The sequence below is a fragment of the Embiotoca jacksoni genome, unplaced genomic scaffold (assembly GCF_022577435.1).
Source record: "Embiotoca jacksoni isolate LCO1_2020_lvr unplaced genomic scaffold, fEmbJac1.0.p SCAF_7, whole genome shotgun sequence".
NCBI lineage: Eukaryota > Metazoa > Chordata > Actinopteri > Embiotocidae > Embiotoca > Embiotoca jacksoni.
Window position 1 is genome coordinate 1,319,425 of NW_027185425.1, and position 27,896 is coordinate 1,347,320.

Here is a 27,896-nt window from a genome sequence, read left to right on the forward strand (position 1 = left end):
TTTATCTGAAGAAATCTGACCTTTTATATAAAAGAGTGAACGTGATCAATACCTTTGGTCTGTTTCGGTTTGATTGATGAAATGGAAATGGTGCAAACTTTGTTTTTAAACGCTGATTTATTTCCAGGTTTACGTGAAACGACGACGGACTAATCGAATAAATAATTATCATATTTAAACTTCATCGATCAGCTGCTGCCACACTGCGGCCACACTTTAATAAACACAAAAGAAACGTCTTGATTTGGCAATGTTTAAGATTTTTATTTTATTTGATTTCAACTTAATTGTGATCTCAGTTTCCCCTCGAAGGCACAAACCTTCCTTTCCTGCGGAAACTCTTCCGATGAGTATTGATCAGCATTAGCCAGTCCTTGAGTAGAGAGCTGTGCCTCAGAGAAGACGGCGCTGGGGGGCGGGGGGGGCGGGGGAGGGGACGGGGCGGCGCGCTGCTGCTGCTGCTGAGACGGGACTTTTGGTTGGACGTCCTGCATGAGGATTCATTTCTTCTTGTCGGCCTTCTGTGCGGACTTGGTGACCTTTCCGCCGCTGGCGAGCTTCTTGTCCACGGACTTGATGACGCCGACGGCGACGGTCTGCCTCATGTCGCGCACGGCGAAGCGACCTGAGAGGAGGAGACGGGCGAGAAAAGAGACACGGGAGGGTTCAGAGCGAGGCTTTCGACAAAAAGCTCTTCATCCACCTGCAGTCTTCGTATCCAGGTCCCAGGTCGAGCTCATCAGAATCACTTTTTCTCCTCTCCACATCCAAGGCTGTGATTATCGGCACCACCAACCTACCAAATGCTGTTCGTTCCTCAACCCAGGCAGTTAAGAAAGACGGCCGCCTCTAAGTCTGGGTATCTCTGAGGTCTCTTCCTGTTAAAAGGGAGGTTTTTTTCCTTCCAGCTGTCGCTCATGTGAGAATTGTTGAGTTCTTACTAACTATCTAACGCGTAAAGTTATTGGTTGTTAAGTTTCCTGTACGACACACCGCCTCACCCCCCTTTAAATATGATGACATCACAGCCGGGTCTAACGTTAAAGACTCTCACATCCCTCACATTACACATGGCAATAAAATCTTGAATTCATTCACTCAGACTGAGTCTCTCCGGATTGAAATACATAGAAGCAGGAGTAAAAAAAATAAAATAAAGTTCATTTATCACAGAGCTGAAACAAACACAACACATCGAAAAAAAACACTGTCAATAAAATAGTGTTAATATCCCCAAATATCCATCTTTACATTAACAGATAAACTGGTGAAGAGTGATTACATCAAATAACTTAAAAAAATAAATACGCAGAAATAAAACAAAATTAATTAGTTTGATTGTCATCATTTTTTAATGTTAATTTTTTAGCATGAACTGTATTTAAAATTCATGAGTTGATTAAATTATTGGGAAAAAAAATCATGTTTTTCTTCTTTATTTGTGTGTTTCTTATACTTTTTATCTGTTTCATCGAATTTATTTTCTTTATTTTAAATGTTTTATTTAAAGTATTTTATGTGAAACACTGCATGTAAATTTCTTTCTGTGAAGCACCTTGAGCTGCATTTCTTGTATGAAAGGTGCTATATAAATAAAGTTTATTATTATTATTTATTTGTATCATAAATTAAATAAACATTAGCAAATTAAGAGAAATTTGCTGCGCCTGCAGATCTTTGTCGATAAAACATTCAAAAGATAAATCACGCTAGCTACATGACATGAGATTAAAAAGCTGCAATAATATAATTCGTTGGTTCAACAGGTCAAAAACAAAAACGTTACGATGATGAACATCTGAGCAAGCAGCCGCATTATAATTAAATCCATGTGAGTCATGTGTCTGCCTGAAGAATGAAGGTGAAACATTTCGTACTGTAGGTTTAAATTCATTCACCGACACAAACAAGCGGCGTTTTTTTTTTTTTTCCTTTGTACTCACCCAGAGGGGGATACTGGGAGAAGCTCTCGACACACATGGGTTTTCCAGGCACCATGGTGATGATGGCGGCGTCTCCGGACTTCAGGGCCTTGGGGTTGTCCTCCAGCTTCTTGCCGGAACGACGGTCGATCTTCTCCTTGAGCTCGCTGAACTTGCAGGCGATGTGAGCGGTGTGGCAGTCGAGCACGGGCGCGTAACCCTGGGAGATCTGGCCGGGGTGGTTCAGGATGATGACCTGCATGGAGAGGAGTGGGTTACATATTCGCATGCAGTCGCTGCTTCGTGCCTGATTGATCTTTGATGCAAGTCACGCCGCTCTCGCCGCGTTTTTACTGTCATATGAAGGCAAAAAAAAAAAACAACCACCTTGAAACAAACTGTGACATTCAGGTATCCTGTGTTGATATTTCTGGCAAGAAGCACTTACTTCTTGGCCTGAAGTTAGACAGTTATTTAATTTAACAAAGTACGTTCTCACGTTTGAGGGACTCACGAGAGATTTGAGAAACTGAAGCAGAGATATTCTGACTTTAAATGTTGTCAAACACTTCTTTCAAACATTAGTTTTTTTGTGTCGGCTCTCTGAGGTGTAACTACAACCATGTTCTTGTAGCCTTATTGTCTAATTTCTGGTGGGATGTTTCCTACTTTCCTTCTCTCTGTGACAGGGAACGATATGTTGGCGAAGGTGTTGTACTTTTTGGTTGGTCAGAACTCATTTTTGACCAAAAAAAAAATCCAAACTCAAAGTCCACATATGAGCTTTTTCCAGAGCTTTCAACTGCATCTCAGAGTCTTCTTCAGGGGAGTTTGCTTGAGTTCTTTTTTTTAACTGGAGATAGTTTCATTTGATAGAAAAGTTGAATACCAACAATTAAAATTGTGGCGAGAACTGTTCCTTGGGTGGAATTTGTATTTCCTATTTCCTGTCGTTTGAATTAGTTTACTTACTGGCTGATAGTATACAGAATTATTCTTTGAGAAATTATGAAAGAATATAACAGTTTGTTGTGAATTTATCTGTATCTACTTTATGGAGTGGAAATGAGTGCATGTTTAGTATCTAAATATAAAACTATCTGTGCTCTCCACTCGTCTCTGACGCTCACCTGGGCGGTGAAGTTGTCAGCGGCCATGGGTGGGTCGTTCTTGCTGTCGCCGGCCACGTTTCCGCGACGGATTTCCTTGACGGACACGTTCTTGATGTTGAAGCCGACGTTGTCGCCGGGCAGAGCTTCGGGCAGAGACTCGTGGTGCATCTCCACGGACTTGACCTCAGTGGTCAGGTTGGGGGGAGCGAAGGTGACGACCATACCGGGCTTCAGGACGCCGGTCTCAACACGGCCGACGGGTACGGTTCCGATACCTGGGAGGCAAAATGTTGGTCGTGAGTACGATCTTCGGTTTACTGCTGTTCTGGACACAAGAATGCAATTCTTTCAAACAAACACTTTAAATCCTGCAGCTTTAAAAAGAAAAAGAAAAAATTCTGCCAGAAAAACTCCCAAATTGAGTCATTAACAGCTGTGAGGCCAAAATCATCTACAACAGGATCTTATGAGAAGAGAGTTGAGAGAACTTTGAAATACAGGAAGTGTTGTGTCCCCTTTCAGCAAGCCAGTCAGATGGGAAAACAGCAAAAAAAATGACATTTTTACTTGCGCTTAATCAAAACTGTAAATTACAGAATAAATAATAATAAAAAAAAGGTCTTCAGTAAACACTTCTAAAAACTTCTCAACAGCAAATCCACCCAGGTTGATGCAACAGAAAATAAGCACAACAAATGCTGCATCTACTTGGGTCACAGCAGTAGATGGAGACTTCTTCAGTGAATGTGCAACACAATCTTAGAAAAATGGCACCGGGTTGTATTTCTGTTCACATCAGAAACCGGACACCAGACACCTCTGGAAGTTTGATCATTTGTGTGTAAAATATGACGGTCACCGTGTTTATTCTCAGTATTTACTGTCACAGGCTCATTTATAGCATGAAACATGAAACACAAACTCTCAGGTGAGCAGCTCCACTTGTGTGGTTTGATTTTGATATGTTGTGAATATCCTTCAGACCATGTATATATGTATAAATGTTTCCCAGCTGTATATATGTCTATTTATGTTATACAAGTCTATTTATGTCTGTTTTTGTTTCTGCACGTTGAGAAAGAAGTTAAAACCGGAGTCAAATTCCTTGTATGTGTAAACAAACCCGGCCAATAAAGCTGGTTCTGATTCTGATGTTTAGTTTAATGTGGCCACCTTTACATCCACTAACTCGGGCTCTTATCAATTTATTCATAAAACATGAATAAACACTGGAAATAAAGTAGAGCTACGGTAGTTGGATTATCATTGTGACTCAAAATTAATTTTCATTAGCTCGTCCGACATGAGAATATTCTCATTCAAGACTTAAAATCCAATCATTGGTTAATGAAAATAGTTTTACTTTTGTCTTCACAGGAGAAAGTGATGCATCCTCTCTGCTCTGTGCTGCTGCTGCAGCCTTTGACCTCACATTATTCAATTAATCCATATTACGCCCAAACGAGTAAGACTGTCTGTATGAAATATTTGTAAAAGTACGTGGCTCATTTTTCCATTTCGTGTTTGTCAGACGTGAAGAAAGTAGAAAGAGGAAGACTCTGCTTACCGCCAATTTTGTAGACGTCCTGCAGGGGCAGACGCAGGGCCTTGTCGGTGGGGCGGGAGGGCGGCAGGATGGAGTCCAGAGCCTCCAGCAGGGTGACGCCTGTGGCTCCACCCTCCTTACGCTCGATCTTCCATCCCTTGAACCAGCCCATCTGAAGTAGAAGACAGACAGTAGACGGGTTAGTGAAAGAAAGGATTGTTTGTGATCATCAAAATGATGATGATGATGAGTTCGATCTGCCGCAGCTTACACGAGCGTCTCCCGACTCACCTTCTCGCTGGCCTCCAGCATGTTGTCTCCATGCCATCCGGAGATGGGGACGAAGGCGACGGTGGCGGGGTTGTAGCCGATCTTCTTGATGTAGGTGCTCACTTCCTTGGTGATTTCCTCGAAACGCTTCTGGCTGTAAGGGGGCTCGGTGGAGTCCATCTTGTTGACGCCGACGATGAGCTGCTTCACACCCAGAGTGTAGGCCAGCAGGGCGTGCTCGCGGGTCTGGCCGTTCTTGGAGATGCCGGCCTCGAACTCGCCGACGCCGGCAGCGACGATCAGCACGGCGCAGTCGGCCTGAAACGGAGAGAATTTACATGTTTTCTACGCACTCGTAGCATAAAGTGAGGAGATCGGAAAACAGCAGAATTAATACGTGATGGTTACCTGCGAGGTACCGGTGATCATGTTCTTGATGAAGTCCCTGTGTCCGGGCGCATCGATGATGGTCACGTAGTACCTGCTGGTCTCAAACTTCCACAGAGCGATATCGATGGTGATACCACGCTCACGCTCAGCCTTCAGTTTGTCCAGCACCCAGGCGTACTTGAAGGAGCCCTTGCCCATCTATTGAGCCGGACGTGATTTAAACAACACAAATAAAGCACAAAATACAGTCAGTGAGAAAGACATGGTTTAAATTAAATCATGCCTCTTTAAAGTGGAAAAAAAAAACAGCAATTCAGTTCCACTTGGATTCAGCTGAGTTTGGGGTATATTCTATTTTAATATTACTGTTTGATTCATAACAATAACAAATAAGTTTAATTCAACAAATATAAATAAACATATATTCTTACTTTATAATAGTCATGAAAAGTTGGACAAGATTCCAGATTTAGATGATGAAATATCACATTTAAGAGTAAGTAGACTCACCTAAGACACTTTGAGTCTTATAAGGTATTTAAATTCGTTTTTTATGAATGTTTTTTTTTAATTTTTTTTTTATTGGTTCTGAGTCACTTTATTTGATTTCTTTTATCTATCCAGCAAATAAACAAAATATGTGTACCTGTGACATTTCATCAGGATGAACATTAATACTTAAACAATAGTGGGTGACATAATAGTAGTTTCTTATGTATTTTAAGACCACTTTTGTACTTCTGACATTCAATTTTAAACCATTTTGTATGTTAGAAACTTGAGACTTCAATAGTAATATTTTGTGCAAGAGTAAAAAAAAAATAAAAATAAAACGACAATACTTGTTTTTTAACAGTAGGTGGCGGTTTTCACCCAGTAATGTCAGCGGGCTTGTTACTACCTCCACCACACCCGTTCCCCACTCCTTAAATGACACACGACCTCCATCCATGTCTTCTGTCATCGGTTTTTTTTCCTGGACATAAAACACGGGCGGCCCCCGACACCCACCTCGGCGGCCTCCTTCTCGAACTTCTCGATGGTTCTCTTGTCGATTCCCCCGCACTTGTAGATCAGGTGGCCGGTGGTGGTGGACTTGCCGGAGTCGACATGGCCGATGACCACGATGTTGATGTGGATTTTCTCCTTTCCCATTTCGATTTACTGTTTATAAACAACGCGGGAGGGGAAGAGATATCAGTGAACTTATAAATACATATTTCAGTTTTAAATCAGTCGTCGCTAAAGCGCGCGGGAGGGGGGGAGAGGGGGGGGGGTGAGGAGGGGGGAGTTGAGCCAGTGGAGGCCATTATGGCTCTTGATGACGTAAACGACTGTTAAGTATAATCAAATTATAACCGCCGTGTCGAGTAATTATGTTGACTTTAAACCAAACGTGTCTGCGTCTGGCTCCAATTCGTCTCTCGGCCGAGTCGCGACCACTTGGCAAAGCCCGTTATGCCGCTAATTAAATCTGAAAATAAAACCTGCAGTACGGTGCACCTTCACCTTGTCAGTTAGCGGGCTTGTCGTTCCCTAACAACCCATTTTGTCGCGTGAAGCAATTTGTAAAAAAAAAAATTATATATATATATATATTCACATATATCTCAACATTTATGGACTTCAGAAGGACATAGATGTTATACAATAATTAAAAAAAATAAAATAATAAAAAATGCTGCGTTGTGTTAAAACTCATTCTCGATGCTCGTTCACGCCACCGGAAGGCGACGCTGGTGAGTCACGCGCCATGTGCTGGACGGAGACCGGCTACTCGCCTCCATGTTGCGCCGGGAGCGCAGAGCCGCCATGTTGTCAAAAGCTAATGCAAAAAGCGCGCTGCCAGCATTGGGGAGGAAACTGCGCGTTCACGACTCCAGAAAAGGACTACCATGACTGGCAGAAACAATCTGGCAACTCGTTTTATATTCTAGGTTCACAGCATCTGTCCCCGTTTAGAGTCTTAAACATTCAGGAGTATTCATTATTAGTGAAACAAAGCCGTGTTGGACCCGGAACAAGCGAGCCCAAGAGAAAGGTAGGTGAGCCAGCATGATTTATTTTACATTTTAAATGTAAAAAAATATTAAAAAAAAAAAAAAAAGAAGAAATTTTAACAGCCAAGCAACATCTGATCAAGTCAAATTCATGGTGTTTTTCTGGCGGAGGCCACTAACGGCAGATTCTTCCTTTCCCTGCAATGAATAACCTCCTCAGAGGCTCAGACAGACAGTGCATGCATTTTCCCCCTAATAAAAAAAGAAAAAAAAAGACGACATTTTAAAAGATGACATTTCACCAACCTGTGCCCAGCAACTACCAAAAGACGTCCCCTGATTTTGAGCGGAGGGAAGAAAAAAAAGGACAGAATGTGATCCGTCCCGAGTTTTTATACGGATCTGCAGGAGAGGGAGGGCTGTGCGGGCTCCTTGTTGGTGTCAGGATAAAATAAGGGGGTGCTATTGGCTGGTGCAGCATAACTCCTATCGAGGCGATTGGATGACAAGCGCCTCACCGGACACACATAGCATGGTCAAAAAAAAAAAAACAAAAAAAAAAAAACAGCTGCAACACCAGACAGAGGCTCGCCTGTCACAAAAAAAAAAAGCTACACCCAACTTGCAAACACTAAAGGATGAGGACAAGCCCGTGTCAATTTTTTCAAAGACATTTATTTTATTAGTTACCAGCAGCTTTTTCTTTCCAATTAAATGTGGCATTTTTCTTTTTTTTAACATCGAAACACACTTCTAAACCATTTCCAACTTAAACTTAACTGAGAAGAGGCATCGTCATGTGATTCAGGTAAGCGACAATGCCAGAGTTCTTTTCTTTTTTTTTTTTCCTGCGAAAACTTTTGCGATGGGTTTTAATCAGCATAAGCCAGTCCTTGAGTACAGAGCTGTGCCTCGGAGAGGATGACCCAGGGTGGGAGGAAGATGTTGGGGGAGGGGTAGCCAGCTGCTGCCAGCACACATTTCGTTGCTGGATGTCCTGCACGACCATTCATTTCTTCTTCGCGACCTTGTCTGCAGACTTGGTTGTCTTTCCGCTAACTTCCTTGGTCTCGACGCTCTTGATGACGCCGACGGCCACCGTCTGCCTCATGTCACGCACGGCGAAACGACCTGGGATAATAAAAAAAAATAAAAATAAAAAGGGAGGTTAGCGGATGTCGAGTTACTATACATACAAAAAAAAAATATATATATATATTTTTGCTGCATTTCTGAAGTACACGTTGGGGATTCTGGGTACCAAACCTACCGAGGGGGGGGTAGCTGGAGAAGGCCTCCACAACCATGGGCTTCTGTGGAATCAGCTTGACAATGGCGGCGTCTCCAGACTTGACGAACTTGGGGCAATCCTCAAGCTTCTTGCCGGAACGACGGTCGATCTTCTCGATGAGCTCGCTGAACTTGCAGGCGATGTGAGCGGTGTGGCAATCCAGCACGGGGGCGTAGCCCTGACCGATCTGGCCGGGGTGGTTCAGGATGATGACCTGCAGACACGTTCAGAAGTGAGACATCTAACAACAACAACAAAAACAAAACACTACTGGAGGCGCCGGTGGTCGTCTTCCAACGTTGACGTCACTAACCTGGGCGTTGAAGCTACCGGCGCCCTTGGGTGGGTCGTTCTTGCTGTCGCCGGCCACGTATCCACGACGGATTTCCTTGACGGACACGTTCTTGATGTTGAAGCCGACGTTGTCGCCGGGGACGGCCTCGGGCAGAGACTCGTGGTGCATCTCCACGGACTTGACTTCGGTGGTCAGGGCGGGGGGGAGCGAAGGTGACGAGCATACCGGGCTTCAGGACGCCGGTCTCAACACGGCCGACGGGTACGGTTCCGATACCTGAGAGAAATATTCCATTTGAGCAAATCGCATCCAATGTATCCTAATTTATTAGGCCGACAGTAAATTGTCGCTCGGTTCTTACCGCCGATTTTGTAGACGTCCTGCAGGGGCAGACGCAGGGCTTTGTCTGTGGGGCGTGCGGGGGGATTGATGGCATCCAGAGCCTCCAGCAGTGTGGTGCCGTTGGCGTTGCCCTCCTTGCGCTCGATCTTCCATCCCTTGAACCAGCCCATCTTGAGGTAGGAGGAAGACGGGGAAACAAGTTAGTGGTCGTGATCATCAAAATGATGAGTTCGATCTGCCGCAGCTTACACGAGCGTCTCCCGACTCACCTTCTCGCTGTGCTCCAGCATGTTGTCTCCATGCCATCCGGAGATGGGGACGAAGGCGACGGTGGCGGGGTTGTAGCCGATCTTCTTGATGTAGGTGCTCACTTCCTTGGAGATTTCCTCGAAACGCTTCTGGCTGTAAGGGGGCTCGGTGGAGTCCATCTTGTTGACTCCGACGATGAGCTGCTTCACACCGAGGGTGAAGGCCAGCAGGGCGTGCTCGCGGGTCTGGCCGTTCTTGGAGATGCCGGCCTCGAACTCGCCGACGCCGGCAGCGACGATCAGCACGGCGCAGTCGGCCTGAAACGGAGATCACATGCGTCTCGTTTACATTTCGGGTCCGCCGGCGTATACAAAACGGCAGAAGGGCCGTCACAGCTTTCTTGTGGAATTAATACGTGATGGTTACCTGCGAGGTACCGGTGATCATGTTCTTGATGAAGTCCCTGTGTCCGGGCGCATCGATGATGGTCACGTAGTACCTGCTGGTCTCAAACTTCCACAGAGCGATATCGATGGTGATACCACGCTCACGCTCAGCCTTCAGTTTGTCCAGCACCCAGGCGTACTTGAAGGAGCCCTTGCCCATCTATTGAGGAACAAATAAGTTCAAATGTCATTGTTTTGCTACTCACACCCCCCCCCCCAAAAAAAAAAAAAAAAAAAATTATTCATTAATATAAGCTTTGCTTGACCAATGTTTGGGTCTGAACTAGAACTTAAGTGCTCAGTTAAAAACCATTATACACCATTTAACAAATCGCTTTAGCTATTAAAAGTGATTAAATTGTGATATTGCATGTATATATGTGTATATATAGCTATATCTTCTTTGTACAGCAGCCTGCGCCTCGACTGAAGTGCACAGTCACCATCAGCGGTGCCCGCGTTTAGCCCCGCCCAGCGTGCGCGCGCACGGCTGCCTCCACCCTCGTGCCGGGCAGCTGAGCTCAAGAGAAGGCACGCTGGCGCCGCCATCTTGGACTCAACTGTAACGGCTGTACAGATAAGGACAAAAAAGAAAAAAAGAGCCGTATATATAAAATAAATAACCCGCTCACCTCAGCGGCTTCCTTCTCGAACTTCTCGATGGTTCTCTTGTCGATTCCCCCGCACTTGTAGATCAAGTGGCCGGTAGAGGTGGACTTGCCGGAGTCGACATGGCCAATGACCACGATGTTGATGTGGATCTTTTCCTTTCCCATTGTTGTAGTTTCTGAGGGGGAGGAAAAAAAAAAAACCCGCCATTCGTTAGTTTATATCGTTAAAGCACTTTATTATTTTTTAAAATCCGGTTTTAATAAGAAAGGCGGCTTCTCTTTTGTCCCTTTTTTTTTATTTTTTTAAACTGAACCGTGACATGTTGGGCCCGGCTTAATTGCAACACCAATACGACCACGAGTCAATTAAAAAAAAAAAAAAAAAAGCCCTAAAAATAAAGACAACCGAAGCACATATTTAAAAAACTAACTCCAGTCAGGACTCTTTATTAAACCCCCTTTTTTTATCGCCTCTCGGCGGTGTTTTGAGCCGCTCGCCAGGCGGCGGCTGCTAGGCCTCACTCGGCCATGGGCCAGCGGGGACACGTGTTCCTCCGTGGGCCACGTCGGATAAAGTTACAAAGATCACCAAATATTCAGGAGCTATTTCGTCCAGACTCGCCAACACCTGTCGCTGGAAATGCGTGCTGTTGTTTCACGGGAGTAAAGAAAAGAAATGCCATTCAAGCATCCTCGTATCTCCGCTTTCGCAAAACCACTTCTTTGTTCCTTTTTCCCCCACATTTTCTCCTCCCTCTTTTGTTGTAAAAAAAAAAAAAAAAAGTTAAATATAACGTCGCTAAAACTCAGCTACACACAAACAGTACACATCAAATCAAGTCGGCAAAGCGTAAGTCACAACTACCCGTTAAATCTTGAGTAATTCCTTCTTTTTCTTTTTTTTTTTTTTTGTAAATCCACAGGTTACTGTCAAGTTACATAACCGAAAAAAGCAAAAGTTCTGGATTTAAAGAAAAGAAACAAAAGAAAACGAAGGAAACGACGACATAACCACGACAACTAAAACGTATTAAACCCGCAAATAAACCAGCTGGAACACGCGAGGGAGGCTGTCGGCGAGGCTGATGAATCAAAGCTTTAACTTACCGGTGTTTCTGGGTTTTCACGGCCAAAGCTGCTGCCCCTCGCCAGGTAACAGAAAGAGGAAGACGGGGCCCGGACTGGGAGGTTTTATACCAAATGGGAGGCGGCCTGGCTGTCCGTCGCCCTCCCCGGTGCAAACCCCGCAAATCACACACATTCCTGCAAAAAACGTCAGCACGCAGCCGGATGAAGCGCCTCGAACATGCATGATGTCTGAATGTGAAATTCAGCTCAGCGCTGAAAACAAACGCAAATAAACCCGCAGAGACGCCGCAATCGTGACGGGAAATGTTTACAGTTTTACAGACAAAACAACAACAACAACAAACAACTCCAAGACTTCCTCAACTTGTATTCATGATAGGAACTCAGTTTTGACTTGCCAGCAATTATACAATCTTTAAATGTATTATTTTTTTTTTATCAGGCAGGAAAATACAAGTCAAAATATGACTTGAGATAATTAAACCCAATTCTTGCTATTTAAGTGCCATTTGTGTGTCAGTGATGTGAATTTTATAAACAGAAAACTTACACAGTGCGACAAAATATTATATCTTCATGTCATAAAAGAGGAGTTTGATCTATTTATAATTAACTCATTTTTATGTTTTGCAGGAGCATCGCAGCTTAAACGTCACGCACGGGTGATCGTCTGCACACAGGTAACTGGATTTTGACTATATATTTTTATTGAAATAAAAGTTTTAAAATCAATACCACACCTCCAAGCCCCCTCTCCTGTGGCCTCCACCGCAGAGGCAGATGTGTTTTGACTGAATTAACAAGCCATGCTTTCGGGGTGAAGGTGGTTTTAGAAGCCAGAAAACATGGTGGGAAATACAGTTTAGAAACCACCGAAAAGATGGCTTGTTTGATATTTCTGCCTCTCCTTGGAAACACATCTATAAAGTAGCTTAAGTGTGTCATTAATTAGGAATATTTACACACACTATGGACATATTTTCAACCCAAATCTGCTGCATATAAGGCTAAAAACAAATAGGCCTGTTTGTTATCAGGATGCTGCTCGAGGGGGGGGTCAAGAGGTCAGATTCTGCCTCTTCCTCCATCGGCGTGGCACGTTGCCCAGTATAGACGCAGCTGGCATCCCCCTGGTCCTCTCACACATCTACACACTGACTACTTGCTCGGCTCTCTCTGCAGTTCAGGTGACAGCCACTTAGACTTTGGCAGCTGCTGCCTTCACTCAGTGCGGAGGCGGCGGCGGCGGCGGCGGGTTACTACAAACTAGGATCTTGTAAGAAGACAAACAGGTTCCTCCGTGTTTCATAACCCGTCAGACAAGGCAGGTATTAAAGATATAGAGTACCTGAGGAGCCACGCCAAAAGTTATTCAACTAATAGTTTTTTTTTTTAAATGTCTTCACGAGGTTGAGTCACTTCTATTCAGTAGTAGAGACTTCGAGACGTGGTCTGAAGCCGACAGGTAATTGGTTCACACCTGTCCCGGTCACATTCTCCAGTATCATCTGGGAGTGTCTCACATGGCGTCTTTATGCTTGGTTCATCGGAGTGACACAAATAGAAAAAAAAAATTAAAAAAAAAACAGTGGTGGGCAAATAGTGGCCCGAGGGCCAAATGGGGCCCTCAAACAAAGGTATTTGGTTCCACAAGAAAAAGCTGAAGTTTGTGTCAAAATTTTGACATAATTTCTCAGAAATCAACTGCAGATAAGAATGTTATAACAGTTAATATCTGAAACACATCTGGTGACAGTTGAAAAGAAAACATTAGCAATTAACTTTCTGCCAACAACAGATGAAGCAGGCTGCTTTTTTTTTAGCCTTAAATGAGCACTAAATGTGCTTCTGTTGCTCTGTTAGCTCACTTATTAGAAAATCTGTATTGAACTACAATATAAGTTTATTTAATGTAATAGAATAAAAGACAACAGTAACAAATACAAATACTCACATTTTTCTCCACGGCTATCAAACTAGGTTGCCCAGGTTACTGAACAGCTAAAACAAAGTGACTCCTGACATGTACAGCCTCCTAATCTGAAAGTTATTTCTAATTAGTTGCATTAAAGAAAACGTACATTTAAGATTAGTGCGTTGTTTTTCTAACATAAAAAATATATATATGCTGTCATTAAAAATTCACATAGAGAATCACAGTAGCAATAAAAACAGATAAAACCACTGAGAGAACGTAGGTTTGTTTAATATCTGTACGACAGCGATTTAGTAAAGAGGAGCCAAAGGGAGTTTTCCTGCTGACGAAAGGTGGAGCAAAGGAACTTGGCAGGGACTCCCGGGTGGACTCAGTGTTCAGGGTGACACAGACACACGAGCACTTGACTTGACGGCTTCAGCTCCGTCTCCGGCTGGCAAACACAAGACCCAGCGACGGGGAATACTTTCATGGTCAACATGAAACTTGGCATATCAAGATCTCGCCAACCTTTGCCCCCGGATTTGAGATAATAGACTGCTGTTGACTAATGACTGCTCTGTCCTTCATCATTAATATGATATTATTCTATTATATTTTTATATGCTGTGCATTTTTACGGTTTTTTTTTCTTATTAGAATATTTTTACTGTCATTATTATTGCTTTTACCCTGTACCTTCACGTGCTGCTCCAGCAAAAACAAATCCTTTTGAGAGATCAATAAAGTATCTATTAATCTGTCTATGTTTTTGTCAACCTGTTCATGATATGATGACTGAACAGAGCAAAGTACAACAGCTGTGCTCTTATTTCAGGCACCAACTACAACAGTTCAGCAGAGAGGGGGAAGTATGACTCTTTCAGTGTGTGTGTGTGTGTTGGTGAAAGGGAGAATGTGATTCAACAGGCCGACCGGCAGTCAGTCGCTGGCAGCACGTCAGTGATGAGTCATCGGGTGTGAGTGGTGGTCATAGCAACGGGAGAGCTGAACATTCAACCACTGATGGAGAAAAACACATTTGTTAGTACAGATCGATAGATGGACAGATGGACAGACAGATCGACACCATGACCAAAAGTATGTGGACACCTGAACATTACATACATTTTGTCTCATTGTTGTGTTTTAATGTTAAATTCAAAGGGCTTGAGTACCAAAAACATCAGTTTCACTCTGTTTGTATGTTTTTTTTTAGGTTGACTTTATACATTAAATATTATATTTTTTTTAAATGTTATTGTCTGTTTTTTGTATTTGAAGCCTCATTTTAAATGATTATTTACATATGTTATAATGTTTTTTGTATAAACCACCCAGTAACTGGTGCATACTGTTTGTGATTAGGAAGTATTCAAGCACTTTACTTAAGCAAACTACAAATACCACACTATAAAAATACTGTATTACAAGTAAAGTTCTGCATTTGAAATGTTACATCAGTAAAGCATTTAAATCTAATCAGGAAAATGTCATTTAAGTGTTAAAAGTAGAGGCACTCAGTGCAGAAAAGGGGCCCCTGTGGCTATAGCAACATGATTAACCTTGATTGGATCAGATTCAACAGATCAGATACCAATCATTGTTTGATTGTAGTTTATTGATTAGTTCACTGGATAGTTTTTACCTTTATAATGTGGAGTTCATTAATTAAAACGGTTGTGAAGCTCTCATCTTAAGGCACTACTGTCTGCTGCAGCCTCCAGACCAAAGGTGTCCACATACTTATGGCAATTTGGTGTCGTGTGAATAGATAAAATTAGACACGATATCTTACCTCATTTACAGAAAATATACAAGTAATTTATTGATTTAAAAGCATGACAGTTTGCAGCTTAAATCGCAGTGAAGTGGGCAGCAGCATCAACTGAGTTCTGGTACATTAGAGTCGTCCTCGTCTGCCAGCTTCGAGACACACGACTGTCTGAGTGGGTGCAGAAAGAAAAATGACTTGACTATTAAACACTGCCAACATTCAGAAAATCCCACGTCATTGGCATTCATGTGCACACAGGCAGAGTTTAAGGGTGGCCCTATTTGAATCACAATGTCAGCACACTGTATGCAAATGCAGTCTAAGCCATGAGGGGGGGAAACAGTTAAATACAAATAAATCACAAGGAGCAACACACCCATGTCCCATGGCCGCTTCAGTCTTGCAAAACGCTCCCGTTCACACTTTGGTGTCCAGCCCATTTGTTTTCACACCTTTGGTGTTAAGGCGGAGAAGTGTTCATCACATGCATATCACAGCCCTCAAGCTCGATAAGCTAAAGCTTTCAATGCCTTTCTCTTTTTGTGTCCATATGTTTGGACTGGACTTGGAACATTTTGAATCAATGTTAGACGAAAGAAATAAACGACATCATTTCTGTCAATGAATATAGTGTCTGTTACCATCTGCTGATAGTGTTATTATGAGTCTTATTTAATGGACACAGTCGAAAGACCTCTGCACAACTTAAACATCATATTTGTATCGAAGGTGACAACATTTCAAATCTGGTAGCACTATCCTGGTTTTCCGTATAACATTATAATACTTAAGTGAAGCACCCAAGTTTTTATTTTAAAGAAGACACTTTCACTTCACTACGAGCTTTGTTTTAGCAGTGTTGGAAGAGCAATATTTTTATGGCGGACGTAAAGGAAAAGGAATAAAAATAATAACAATATCGCTGATCAAATTTGACATTAGACATAATCAATGTCTCAGGTAAAAACCCAAATGACCAATAATCCTGGTTTAGCAAAACTTCTCTTTTGCAGCCCGTTTTGTTTTATAATGACATGAACATGCAGCAATCTCACTTGAAGTATTCATATAATCCTGAATTTAGACATATGAAACTGTAAAATCAACCATTTCTGTTGAAGGTGAACATGCATACAGTGAAATATATATATATAGGGGGCAGGTTTTGTTGCAACGTGCAGCACAAAGGCTGCGTTTGAATAATTTACATGCATGTTGCGAATACTTGAAAACTGCATCAGACATCCATTAGAAATGAGTTATGTCATAGTTTAACACGGTGCATAAAAAAAAAAACAAAAAAAAAAACAAAAAACAGCTGTTCCATTGTTTATTGTGCTAATATAGCATAAGCTAATCATCTCGGTAGCTATAAAAGCCTTCGGTTTTACAATAAATGCTCGATTAAAACTGCCGATGAAATAAAGACGATGCAGCCAAAGCACTAGTCTTATATTGAGAAAAAAAAAAAGAATTATCGTTGCGTAAATTAGCCGGTTAATAGCAATAAAAGGGCAAGAGGGACATGTGAATAACACGAATGGGGGATGACAACCATTTCCGTTGCACCACCGACTACGTCACCCGACTTTTTTCTATTTACATCCGGGTCATTCCTCAAAAGTCTGACGCCAGATCCAAGTGCGTCCTGCACGGAGCGGAACACCCTCTGAACAAACTTGGTCCAGGTTTTACCACCACACGGTGTTTAAACGGACACGTAGAAACAGGACGACGTGTTGGGTGAGACGCGACGTGTCAAAAGACGATCAAAATACTCGCACAAATGCTTTTAGTTGCACGTTTCTGTGTTTTAAGGAATTTATAGGCCGTAGATGAATAGAAAATATCTACTGACTTAAAAAAATTAAAAAAAAAAAAAAAAAGTTATGAAGGCTGGACATCTAAAAATAAAACAAATGTTAACTAATTATGTGTTTAAAAAAAAAAAAAAAAAAAAAAAAAAAAATTATGAAGAGATTTTTGTCAGTAGTTTTATCCAAATAATCACCACTGACACTAAACCTGCCTACATTGAGGTTAACTTTGCAAGGCATTATCTTTGACTAATCATGCTTTCGTTTCTGTAATTATTTAGTAATGTTTAAACCTTTTACAACTTTATATCTCAAGAGATCACTGCTATGTTAATTTCCTTGTGCCATCTAGTGGGTGTAAAGAGGAACTGTCTACAGCGAAGCTGCCTTTAAGCATTTGGACAGCTGTGTTGGGACTTTAAAGACAGAAAGTAAAATTTACAGATGAAAATAAAAATGCTAAAGCCTCGACAAAAAAAACCCCCGACACACTGCTCCTTTTACATGCCACTTATTTATAGTTTCTCCCAAGTAAAACTACATTTTCATTTACAATAAAACAATACATCTGCATGACCATACACATTTTCAAAGCACAGAGAAGGTAAATAAATTATTGCATCCGTTTATAAACATCATATCTTTACAATCACAGTGCACTTTGATATACTGCATGAGTAGACAGAGATTTATTACGTCTTATAAAAACAATAATTACTGTAGTTGAAGGAATCAAAGGCAGCATCTTGTTGGTGGAATTAAGTTTTTCATACAATTAAAACACCATAAAGTTATGGCACACTGAAAATGTTTGGATGCTGTTCGTAGAAAGTTCTTTAAGTCGAACAAACGGATAAACCCATCTGTTAGAAAACGTAATGTTAAGTTAAAGGTGCCGTTTTCTAATATGTTACATAACACAACATTACATTTCATTTAGCTGACGCTTTTATCCAAAGCGACTTACAATAAGTGCATTTCAACCATGAGGGTACAAGTCCCAGAACAACATATAAGGCTTGGGCGTGTTTTTGTGGGTCTTCAGAAGTGGTCAGAAAACACACAGCTGTATAACGAAACACCCGAAGGCCACGTGGTGCGATTAATTAATCAATAATTAATTCATTAATAAAAGTAGTTTATTAAATTAAACTACTGCTGCGAAAAGTGGTCACGAAATATTTGGTCCGATCTAAGGTTCCAAAAAAGCTTTAAAACGTACCGAAAAAGTTTTGGTACTTTTGTTCCACGTAACATTTAAAACCGAACACATTCAAAAATAGTAACATATGTTGAATTGTTTTGTATTAAACAGTGCAAATCTCCCCTTTGTAATCTAAATACGAGTCAAATGCAAAGAATAAGACTTTGCTTTTCTGCACCAGTAAACATGTTTCCTGATTGTTGAAGGCAGCGTGAATGCAGCGCATGTTAAATTATGTCAATCTTTAGGTAGTGATCACATCGTAACAGTCCGACTGTAACGCGTTCCAATTTCACTAAAAACGACTAAAAGCTTGGAGGCATTTTGTTGGTTGGACCATCAGGTTGAAAACAGTGATTCAACAAGTATCTTCCCCTGTAGACGACAAAGGAGGTCATAAAATACCCTTTTCAGTGCACACACTCTCAGCACAAAGTACAAAATTAAGGAACGATAGTCGCTGAGGTGCTGGTATCTGAAGTGGTTTTACAGTGTGAATTGTGAGGATTTCTTCTTTCAAATGATGGCAGATGCCATTTAAAACACAGCGTCAGAATCTCCACTCGGCCGGTAGTCTTGTTTTTTTTTTTTCTTTTCGTTTTTCATTTTAAGGCACTAATTAGTATTTATATTCAAATGTAGAAAGCTGCTCTGCAATCACCTCATTGTTGGAATTATTGCTAAAAAAATAAGTTGGAATCCAGCTCGCCGCGGTAAAAATCTCTAAAAGACAACAAACATGGTCACATATCATGAATAAAAACACAGCACCTGGTCCACTTATATGAAGTGTGATGCGATTCTTGGGTCATGTGCTGCTTTTATTCCTGCAACTGAAAAATCTATCTACGGAGGTAGAACTCTAAAAACTCTATTTCTCGAAAATCAGCCCACTTTGTTCAAATCTGTACTAAAGCTGTCCTATATCTGCATGTTTACGTTTCACTCTGCGATGGACCTGCTGCTCTTCTTCTCCGTCTCTGCTCTCTCCTCCTCGGTGGCGGCCCACGGTTGGATCTCCCCGCTGCCAAATATCGTGAAGACGAGGGCGCCGCCGACGTTGATCCCGGCGGAGACCCAGAACACTTTCCTCCAGCCCGCCAGGGTGTGCTGACGAGCAGAGAAGAAGAGGGGAAGCAGCAGCGTATTATTTAAGTGAGTCTTTTTGTGGATCTGACTCTATATTCTTTGCTGCTAGCACACTTTAAGAATGTCTGTGTTTTCATGAGAGAAAAATTGATATAGAGGATGGTCATATTTACTTGAAAGTAATAAAAACAGTCAAATAAAAGAGGTGAGAATATGACTGTAGTCTTCAAGTCATCATGGTAAAAAAAAGCTTTTAGCACTTTAGCGCAAAAATAAAAAATGTTTCTGTCAATAAATCTTTAAATTTGAAGACACTTAATTGGAGCTTTCAGCCAAAACGTCCAAAAGGTAAATGTTTAGGCTTCAAAAATCCATATCAACTTGTAACTCTAATTCGTATGTGTGTGAACCTCTATTACTCCATCAATCTATCAAACTTCAAATTGAACGTAATTTAGTGTTTTTCCCGAATGGTAAAAATAAAATGGGAGATTAGTTCAACAGAATCAAGTAAAATACAAACAATAAAACCACTAAACTACCATTAAATGAACATAATAATAAATTTAAAAGCGTTAATAAACTCTACTTCAGGATATTTAATTGAGTGAAGTCGTTTTGCGTTCAGATGATGGATTTCATGGAACCGATTGTTTGTTTTAAAAAGGACTCACATCTTCTGTAAAGTATCCTGTTGCAATCGGCGCTATGACGCCGGGGATCGTCCCGAACGTGTTGGTGATTCCCAGAAGGATCCCTGCGTACCTGCGGGGAGGAGAAAAGGAAGTTCAGTGCTTCTTATAAATACAAAGACAGTCGATGGTGCTACTCCGTGAAATGCCAGTGAGGAGTCATGAGGATTCACTGCGATCATGTTATTTTTCCCCCCCAAGTCCTCATTAGATCTGGAAGAATGAATTAAATAGTTCCTGTAATATCATGATTTGCTGCTTTTAAAGAATAATTAACAATAAAGTTTTGAGGGTTTTGGGACGACACGCACCGAGGAGCAATGTCTATCTGGTTGATGAAGACTCCGCTGTTGCTGACCGCTCCGACGGTTGTGGAGAGAGTGAGGAAGGTGACGGCGAGGATGTGGTTGCAGCCGGAGTAACCGACGGCCACCAGGAAAGCTGCAGGCAGCCACAGACCTGCAGGGAGAGAGACCAGGTGCACGTTTAAAGCTGAATCTTTTAAAACGTCGTCTTGTGACGACAATAACTGATCCGTGGTCAGTGTTTCCCGCAGAGTTTACATTTTCAAGAGCTTTGTAGAAACAGACAATGAAACATTTCCATTGTTTGAACAGCGCGAATGGAACATCGGGTTTTTAAAGCTTCCTTGACTCTGGTTGAAAGTCGGTGCTTTGAGATGACAGGGAGGGTTTCTGTTAAAGTCAGTGTGCTGCAGTACAGAGCCAAAAGACATCCAAACACTTTTACAAATTCCTAAAACCTGGAGAAGCTGCGAGTTACCTATGAGCGTCAAGATCTTGCGTACGACCGTGATGCTGAACACTTTCCTCTCGATGAGGCTGTCGGCGACAACACCCGACAGCAGGGAGACCGCCCAGCCGCCGATGGACGGCACCGCAGACAGGAAACCGTTCTGACGGACGGACGGAGAGACAAGAGATGAGTTGTTGTACCGGGGAAGTCTATTCTTCCTCGGAGAATTTGATGGTTAAAGGCCGCAGGTCCTCGTCCGGTTTTAAGAGCATCAAAAATATCCACTCAGTCAGACTTTTAGAAATATAAACAGTGACTTCTGGAATTTATAGAGCTTCTGCTGTTCTGTACTTCTTGGGAGAGTCAGCTGAGAAGATTGATGCCACACTCATTGTTATTTAGCTTAGCGTAACGAAACGGGGGATACAGGTGGCTTGGCTCCGCCCACAGATAAAAAAAATATAAAAAGCTCTCCCAAAATGTCGAACTATTCCTTTAATTGTTGATTTTCTGATTCGAGTTGTTGACAGATATATTTATGAAGTGTAACCAGGTTTACTTTTCAAACCATTTCAGCTTAATAGCAACCACAACATTATTTCTGAGCCTCCACCTTCAAGTAGATTTAAGTTTCTCTTATTATGATAATATTATTACTATATTTTTACCATCCTACAACATGGATCCGAGACCTTTTAATGCATGTAACTAGCTCTGCACCTCATATTTTTTGTTATTCATCCATAATAATTTAGTCCATAAAATGTCAGATGTGTCAAGGCCTCAGGTGACGTGGTTAAAGTTCAGAACCCAAAGATTTCTATTTCACAACAATTTAAAACAGAAAAAAAAAGCGGCAAATATTTGTATCAGAGAAGCTGCAACTGAATGAAAATGACTATTTAACAGAAAGCTTCCATCATTTATTATTAATTAACTCCTTAAATTGCACAACATAGTTGAAGTATTAATACCGAATATTGGCGCAAACAATCATCTGAGGACACATGTTCTCATCTCTAAAACATCTGGAGTATTTCTTTAAATCCACGACTGACACAAATCTTAAAATGTGATCCAAAAACATGAAACGGATGAATTTAAAAGCTCACCGACTGCAGGTCGTAGTGCAGCACGTCGTTCATGTAGGTGGGCAGCGAGGTGAGCAGGGTGTAGAAGGCCCAGTTGGAACACATCTGGGTGATGATGATGGCCCACAGAGGGACGGACAGCAGCATCGGCAGCAGGGGAACGGACCAGCCGTGACCGGTTCCCTGAAACGGCAGCTCAGGTTAGTCAGGAAACATCTTTACAAAGACCCAACAGACTCGCAGCTCACGTCTACAGGCACAACAATCATCTTGATTTAGCGAAGTAATCATGAGCCTCGAGGGGTGTGGGGAATAAAAACATATTTAGGAAAGAGAAGACTGTTTAACAGGGTGGGAAAGACTCTCCCACCCTCGACCTGACTACTACCTTGGACAACTCTGTTATCCCCGACCCTGACTGCTAAGAACCTCGGAGACACTCGACAGTCAACTCTCTCTTACTGCCAACATCGCTGCAACGACGCGTTCCTGTAGATACATGCTGCACAACATCAGGAGAATACGTCCTCTTCTCACTCAGAAGGTGGCGCAGGTTCTGGTTCAGGTTCTGGTTCAGGTTCTGGTTCAAGTTCTGGTTCAGGTTCTGGTTCAGGTTCTGGTCCAGGTTCTGGTCATCTCACGTCTGGACTACTGTAACTCCTTCCTGGCAGGTCTACCTGTTAGTGCCATCCGACCTCTGCAGCTCATCCAGAATGCAGCAGCTCGACTGGTCTTTAACCTCCTGAAATTCACTCCCACTACTCCGCTCCTCCTCCTCTTCCTCCTCTTCCTCCTCCTCCTCCTCCTCCTCCCTTCACTGGTTACCAGTAGCCGCCCGTATCCGTTTCAAAACATTGGTACTTGCGTACCGTGCTGTGAACAGATCAGGTCCAGTCTACATCCAGGACATGGTCCAACCTTACATCCCAGCTCGCTCCCTCCGCTCTGCTTCTACCAATCAGCTTGTTGCTCCTCACTGAGCTAAACACTCAACAAAATCAAGACTGTTTGCTGTTCTGGCTCCTAAATGGTGGAATGAGCTCCCCAACGACATCAGGACAGCAGAAAGTCTGTACATCTTCCAACGCAAACTAAAAACACACCTCTTCAGACTTTACCTTGAACACTAGAACTTTAGTAGCTTAAAACGGCACTGACTGATAGAACGTTGTAGTTTGGCTTTCTTGAAGAAATTGTATTTTCTTGATTCCTGTTGTTCTGGGTTTTGTACCCTCATGGTTGAAATGCACTTATTGTAAGTCGCTTTGGATAAAAGCGTCAGCTAAATGTAATGTAAAAGCTGCACAACAGAAACTGAAGGGGAAGAGAGAGTGAGAAGGGATGGGAAACAGTAAAGGAAGTGGAAACAGGAAGTCTGATGAGGGAACTCAGAGAGACTGCTGCACTCAGCAGCAGGTTCCTTTCATAGAGCAGCTAGATACCAGCTGATAGATCAGCTGGTTGTTTTCAGGGCAAAACCCGTCTGCATTTAGTTTTCTGACGCACAGCTGGAGGAAAGCTGTCAAAAAGCTGAAAAAAAAACCTTCCATGAAGTTTCATAACAGAAGGCAGCAGAGGGACTTATAATGGGTATATTTCTTTGTGTTTTGTGTTGCATGATTAAAAGCTGATTTATTGTAAAAGAGCTGACTTGAAGCATCTCATTGATACAAACGGAGAATAAACAGTTGACTAAAACAAAATGATTCTCTTCTAGGTCTCAGATTTCCTTTTTTAAGTGTTTTTTTTTAACCTTTATTGGACAGACTCAGTGAGAGAGAGTTTCGTATGTACCTGAGGTCCAATGGACTTGACGATGTAATCCCTCTCCTCTTCGTTGATTCGCCGATGAGTGCGAGGGTCATCTGACACAAACATGAACCACAGGACTGCCCAGAGGCATCCAGAGCCCCCTGAGAGAGGTGGTGAATAATTAAAAGACGGCGCATTTTTTTTGCAGAGCTGGTCGTGAATATTCGGTGTCGTAACAAAATAAAAATATTCTAATGTCGCGTGCAAAGAGCAGAACGATGTTTTCAAGAGCCTGATGAGAATAAACGATGTTATCACAGTTGTAAACCAAAGAGAAATGATACTGTAATGTAAAAACAAGGTGTGAAAGGTAGCTGGGTCAGTTATTGTCATCCTGCGGGATTTTTGTGTAGAAAACAGAGCAAAAACGTGTTTCCGGCGCTCACCGCAGATGTAGAAGACGGCGGGCCAGCCCAACGTTTGGCAGATGTAGCCGGTGAGCGGCAGGGCCACGAAGGTCCCGAAGCTGGCCCCAGATCCCGACACGGCAATCAGGCGGGAGCGCTCCAGAGGAGGAGCCCACCGAGCCCACATCGCCATCATGGCCGGGAACGTCACGCCCTGCAGAGACACGGAGGAGGTCAGACGGCCGGAGAGTCGGGGGGGACGACGACACCCGTCTGAGCAACCTTTTATGTTTTTTCAGTAAAGCTCACGTTTCAAAACGATTCGGAGCAAAGAAGTGTTTAAAGGGAGTTTTAGCGACGCACCTAATCAATTTTGTGACAGAAAATCTTCTGAATTATCTAATATGGAAGCAAATTACTTCAAAATCTGAGCAAAAAAAAAAAATGAAATCGTGACTGAAATCGTGGATTCTGTAATTGTCGACTTCATTAAAAGATCAAATCTGCGACACGTATCGGCAAACTGTTAAACAAACCTCTCAGAAGAAACTGAGACAAACAACACAGCACTTTTTGTATTTCCTGCCTCGTCCCACCTCTCCGAAGCCCTCCAGCGCTCGCAGGGCAAACAGCCAGTACGAGCCCATCCCGGCCGCCAGCGGTGTGAGCAGGGTGAGCGCGGCGGTGCCCAGGACGCCCAGGCCCAGGAAGACGCTGCCCCCGTAGTGACCGGCCAGGTAGCCGCCGGGGATCTGTGTGCACAGGTAGCCGAAGAAGAAGGCTCCCAGCAGCCAGCCCTGGGTCTCAGAGTCCCAGGAGTACTGAGGGATCTGGGGCGAGAGGACGGGGACAAGAGGGATCAGGAAACGTCGGGGTGGGACCTTTACATGTCGTAGAGTGTAAGAAAGACATTTGGGCGTTTACCCCCTCGGGGTTCTGGAACGTGTCGCTGGTGTTCTCTGATCCCGAAGGCCGCGGACAGGCGTGGACGACGGAGCGGTTCTCGGACGGTGCGGGCGACGTGTTGTTCGTCATGGCTACCATGGCGACGCTGAGGTTGACGCGGAGACCGTAGACCACGGAGAAGCCGAGGAACATCAGGATGGCGAGGTTGTAGCGAGCCGAGCAGCACAGAGGAGGAACCGTTTCTGCACAGAACGACGACAAGGAAGTGACTCAGAAAACCATCCGAAAACGACATTTAAAACACACCGAAAAGCTGAACAGAAATATTAAAGTGGGTGGGAAGATAACAGGAGAACCGAGTGCACCCTGCGTGGTCTTATGATGGACTCTCGTGTTGAGGGTGGAGGTGAAGCACAAGCAGGATGCAGACAAATAAAAAAAAAAAAAGCATTAAATCCTCCAGCTGCTTAACAAACTCCGGTCAGATGGTCGTGCTTTCTTGCACTTTATTAGTTTTCCAAATCACGCCTTTTATGAGGATTTTACGAGATGTTTTTTATGTATGTTTACGTTATAATGTGTAATTTATTGCGGCTCATAATCGGCCTTTATGTTACTACTACCGTAAACCTTCTTTTTATGGCTATAATTTAGGCGGCATATCGGGTTGCTGCAGCCATCTGATGGTCACAGACCTCGTGGAGATCTTACCTACCAGCCCATCTGTCACCGGTAAAGTGCTGTTGTTAAGATGACTGAATACCCAACAACAAATTATGCAATGATCTGGGAATGTTTTCAGGTTTTTTTGGTTTCCATAATAGTAAAGCAGGGTTTTCCCTACAGAGTTCTTTTTATAGCACCATAAGCTTCACTATCAGCTTTGTTTTACCACTGTTTGGTGATCATTATTTTTTTTACAGCAGACAGTGCATTTTTAAATAAATATTGTGATGTCCTTAGCCAACAATTACGTGTTTTTAATCAAATAACTGCCCCCCCCCTCCCAGACCTCCCACCGCTACCACTGCACCTAAACCCCCCCAGAAACAGAGGAAAAAAGAAACCCTGTTAATCGGAGGATAACGTTCTCCAAAAGTATTTCAGGAATGTTATCACAGAACGTTTGTATTAAGTGTTTAAAGCACGTCGCCCTTTCAAGTTATAACAATCGAGTGTAAAAACAAAAATGATTTTCTTATGTTTTCAGAGAACATTTCAACCTTCAAGAGCAATATTCTGCGAACGAAATAAAAAAACATCCAGCTAAAACATCCCGATTTTCCCTTCAATTATAATACGTTTTCACAGCGACATCATAGCTTCTCTATCAACGTTGTTTCACCAGTGTTTGGTGATCACTTTTTTCATTTAAATAAATATTTCAATGATAATAGCCGTGGGGCAGCACGGTGGTGCAGTGGTTAGCACTGTCACCTCACAGCAAAAAAGGTTCCGGGTTCGAATCCGGTCCTGGGCCTTTCTGTGCGGAGTTTGCATGTTCTCCCTGTGCTTGCGTGGGTTCTCTCCGGATTCTCCGGCTTCCTCCCATCATCCAAAAACATGCACCTCAGGTCAGGTTACCTGGCGCCGCGCTAGTGGCAGCCTGCTGCAGCAGCTCCCCCCTGAGAGCCCCCCTGCTGTAGTGAAGAAATTTCCCCTCAGGGATTAATAAAGTGAATAAAATCAAAAATCAAAACTTTGGGTCACCTGAATCCACCTCGTCTGCGTCTTTGAATGTTATCTACCTCATTGTGTATTGTTTTTTTTTTTTTTTTTTTTATCTTAAAGTGGTTTCCCATATCTTTATAACTTCCTTTTATCGGTTCCTTGTTATTCTGCAAAGCACGCTGTGACTGCGTCTGTGAAAAGCACCATAAATAAACTTCAGTTACTTACTGAATCGTAGAATAAAATTCTCGAAAAGCATTTTACGAAAGTTACCCTGCTCTAAAATAATAACAATCCTGAGAATATTTTATTATGTTTTCAGAGAACGTTATCCGAACTTTAAGAACCTTTCTGTCTGAAAACATCACTAAAACATTGCTTAATATTCTCAGAACATTTTTAAAACCACCAGGTAACCAGAGACCAGAGTGTCAATTCTCCAAGCTGCTCACATTACTACAATATTGTAGTCAGATTCAAATTACATCCATAAAATGTGACAAAGCTGTTGCATATTGTACAAAATAAAGAAACAAACATAACAAAATGACAAATTTACTGCATCCTGAATTTTTTTCCCAAACAGATTCATTGATTTTTGTCAATTTGGAAGTGACATTGTGCCTTTTTGCACCAGATTAAAAACTAAAACTAAGTCAGAAGTTTTTACTCACTTTCTTCATTCTCGATGAGAGGTTCACTGTCCTTGTTCTCATCCGACAGGGCTGCGTTGATGGAGTACCCGTTTGGTTGCGGCATGTTGTCGGTCGGCCAACTCGGAGGATATTCAGTCAGCGAGACGACATCAGTGAGCCATGATGTCCGGGAGGTCTGCAGAGGTCAGCCGTAAAAGTACAGAGTGAGACAGGAAAAGTAAGCATGTGACAGAAAAGCAAACATGAGAAGTCAGATGACGGAGAGCACATCAGCAAAATATTACAGAACCCGAGAGACCGCAGATCATAGGTTGGCAGCTTAATAACATGCTGACACACACACACACACACACACACACACTTACAAGAGTTAATCATCCTCATTCTGAGACGGAGATGATGACGAAGCTCGTCGAGAGCTCGTCTCGGGAGAAAAAGTTGAAATAAAACACAACAGGCGGGATTTCTGGTTTTGTTGTTCAAACCTTCGTTCTGTGGTCCACTTTTAAGGAACCAAGAAAAACTAACCACGTTCCCACCTTGAGACACATCTCGTTTCAGGCGCACAAATGTGGTTTAGAAAAGGTTTCATGTCACCAA

The 27,896-nt window shown here is 42.6% G+C and overlaps 3 protein-coding genes and 1 long non-coding RNA gene across 4 annotated transcripts; 1 reads left to right on the plus strand and 3 right to left on the minus strand.

The window, feature by feature from the left end:
- Positions 1-239: 239 nt before the first annotated feature.
- eef1a1l2 (eukaryotic translation elongation factor 1 alpha 1, like 2) lies at positions 240-7,656 on the minus strand. Its single transcript, XM_069175780.1, has 8 exons — positions 7,547-7,656; positions 6,252-6,404; positions 5,259-5,438; positions 4,872-5,168; positions 4,602-4,752; positions 3,053-3,309; positions 1,944-2,178; positions 240-625 (listed from the first exon to the last, which is right to left on the minus strand). Exons 2-8 carry the CDS (start codon positions 6,393-6,395, stop codon positions 501-503), a joined length of 1,389 nt encoding a protein of 462 aa, XP_069031881.1. The 5' UTR covers positions 6,396-6,404; positions 7,547-7,656; the 3' UTR covers positions 240-500.
- LOC138214295 (uncharacterized) lies at positions 6,548-14,734 on the plus strand. The gene is made up of 3 exons (XR_011179621.1): positions 6,548-7,281; positions 12,197-12,243; positions 14,317-14,734. It is a non-coding gene; the product is annotated as an uncharacterized lncRNA (long non-coding RNA).
- On the minus strand, positions 7,896-11,689 carry LOC138214294 (elongation factor 1-alpha-like). Its single transcript, XM_069175782.1, is given in 9 exon segments — positions 7,896-8,371; positions 8,511-8,745; positions 8,845-9,021; positions 9,023-9,102; positions 9,188-9,338; positions 9,438-9,734; positions 9,844-10,023; positions 10,496-10,650; positions 11,582-11,689. Coding segments are annotated over 8 exon segments (1,386 nt in total). The 5' UTR covers positions 10,640-10,650; positions 11,582-11,689; the 3' UTR covers positions 7,896-8,249.
- A 2,833-nt stretch (positions 14,735-17,567) lies between the features above and the next one.
- LOC138214292 (sialin) lies at positions 17,568-27,399 on the minus strand. The gene is made up of 10 exons (XM_069175779.1): positions 27,315-27,399; positions 24,988-25,211; positions 24,660-24,893; positions 24,103-24,277; positions 23,699-23,817; positions 21,926-22,087; positions 20,841-20,973; positions 20,369-20,516; positions 20,040-20,130; positions 17,568-19,386 (listed from the first exon to the last, which is right to left on the minus strand). The coding sequence occupies exons 1-10, from the start codon at positions 27,397-27,399 to the stop codon at positions 19,219-19,221; spliced, it is 1,539 nt and encodes a 512-aa protein (XP_069031880.1). The 3' UTR covers positions 17,568-19,218.
- Positions 27,400-27,896: the final 497 nt, after the last annotated feature.

Bases quoted from the DNA above. Each gene is read 5' to 3' on its own strand.
- LOC138214292 (XM_069175779.1), bottom strand. From the start codon at position 27,399: ATGCCGCAACCAAACGGGTACTCCATCAACGCAGCCCTGTCGGATGAG. The intron at 20,517-20,840 runs GTAACTCGCAGC...CTCTCCCTGCAG, and splicing joins CAAGATCTTGACGCTCATAG to GTCTGTGGCTGCCTGCAGCT. The intron at 19,387-20,039 runs GTGAGTCCTTTT...TCTGCTCGTCAG, and splicing joins CAGGATACTTTACAGAAGAT to CACACCCTGGCGGGCTGGAG.
- eef1a1l2 (XM_069175780.1), bottom strand. From the start codon at position 6,395: ATGGGAAAGGAGAAAATCCACATCAACATCGTGGTCATCGGCCATGTC. The intron at 5,439-6,251 runs GTGGGTGTCGGG...CCGGCTCAATAG, and splicing joins TCGAGAAGGAGGCCGCCGAG to ATGGGCAAGGGCTCCTTCAA. The intron at 626-1,943 runs GTGAGTACAAAG...TCCTCCTCTCAG, and splicing joins CTCCCAGTATCCCCCTCTGG to GTCGCTTCGCCGTGCGCGAC.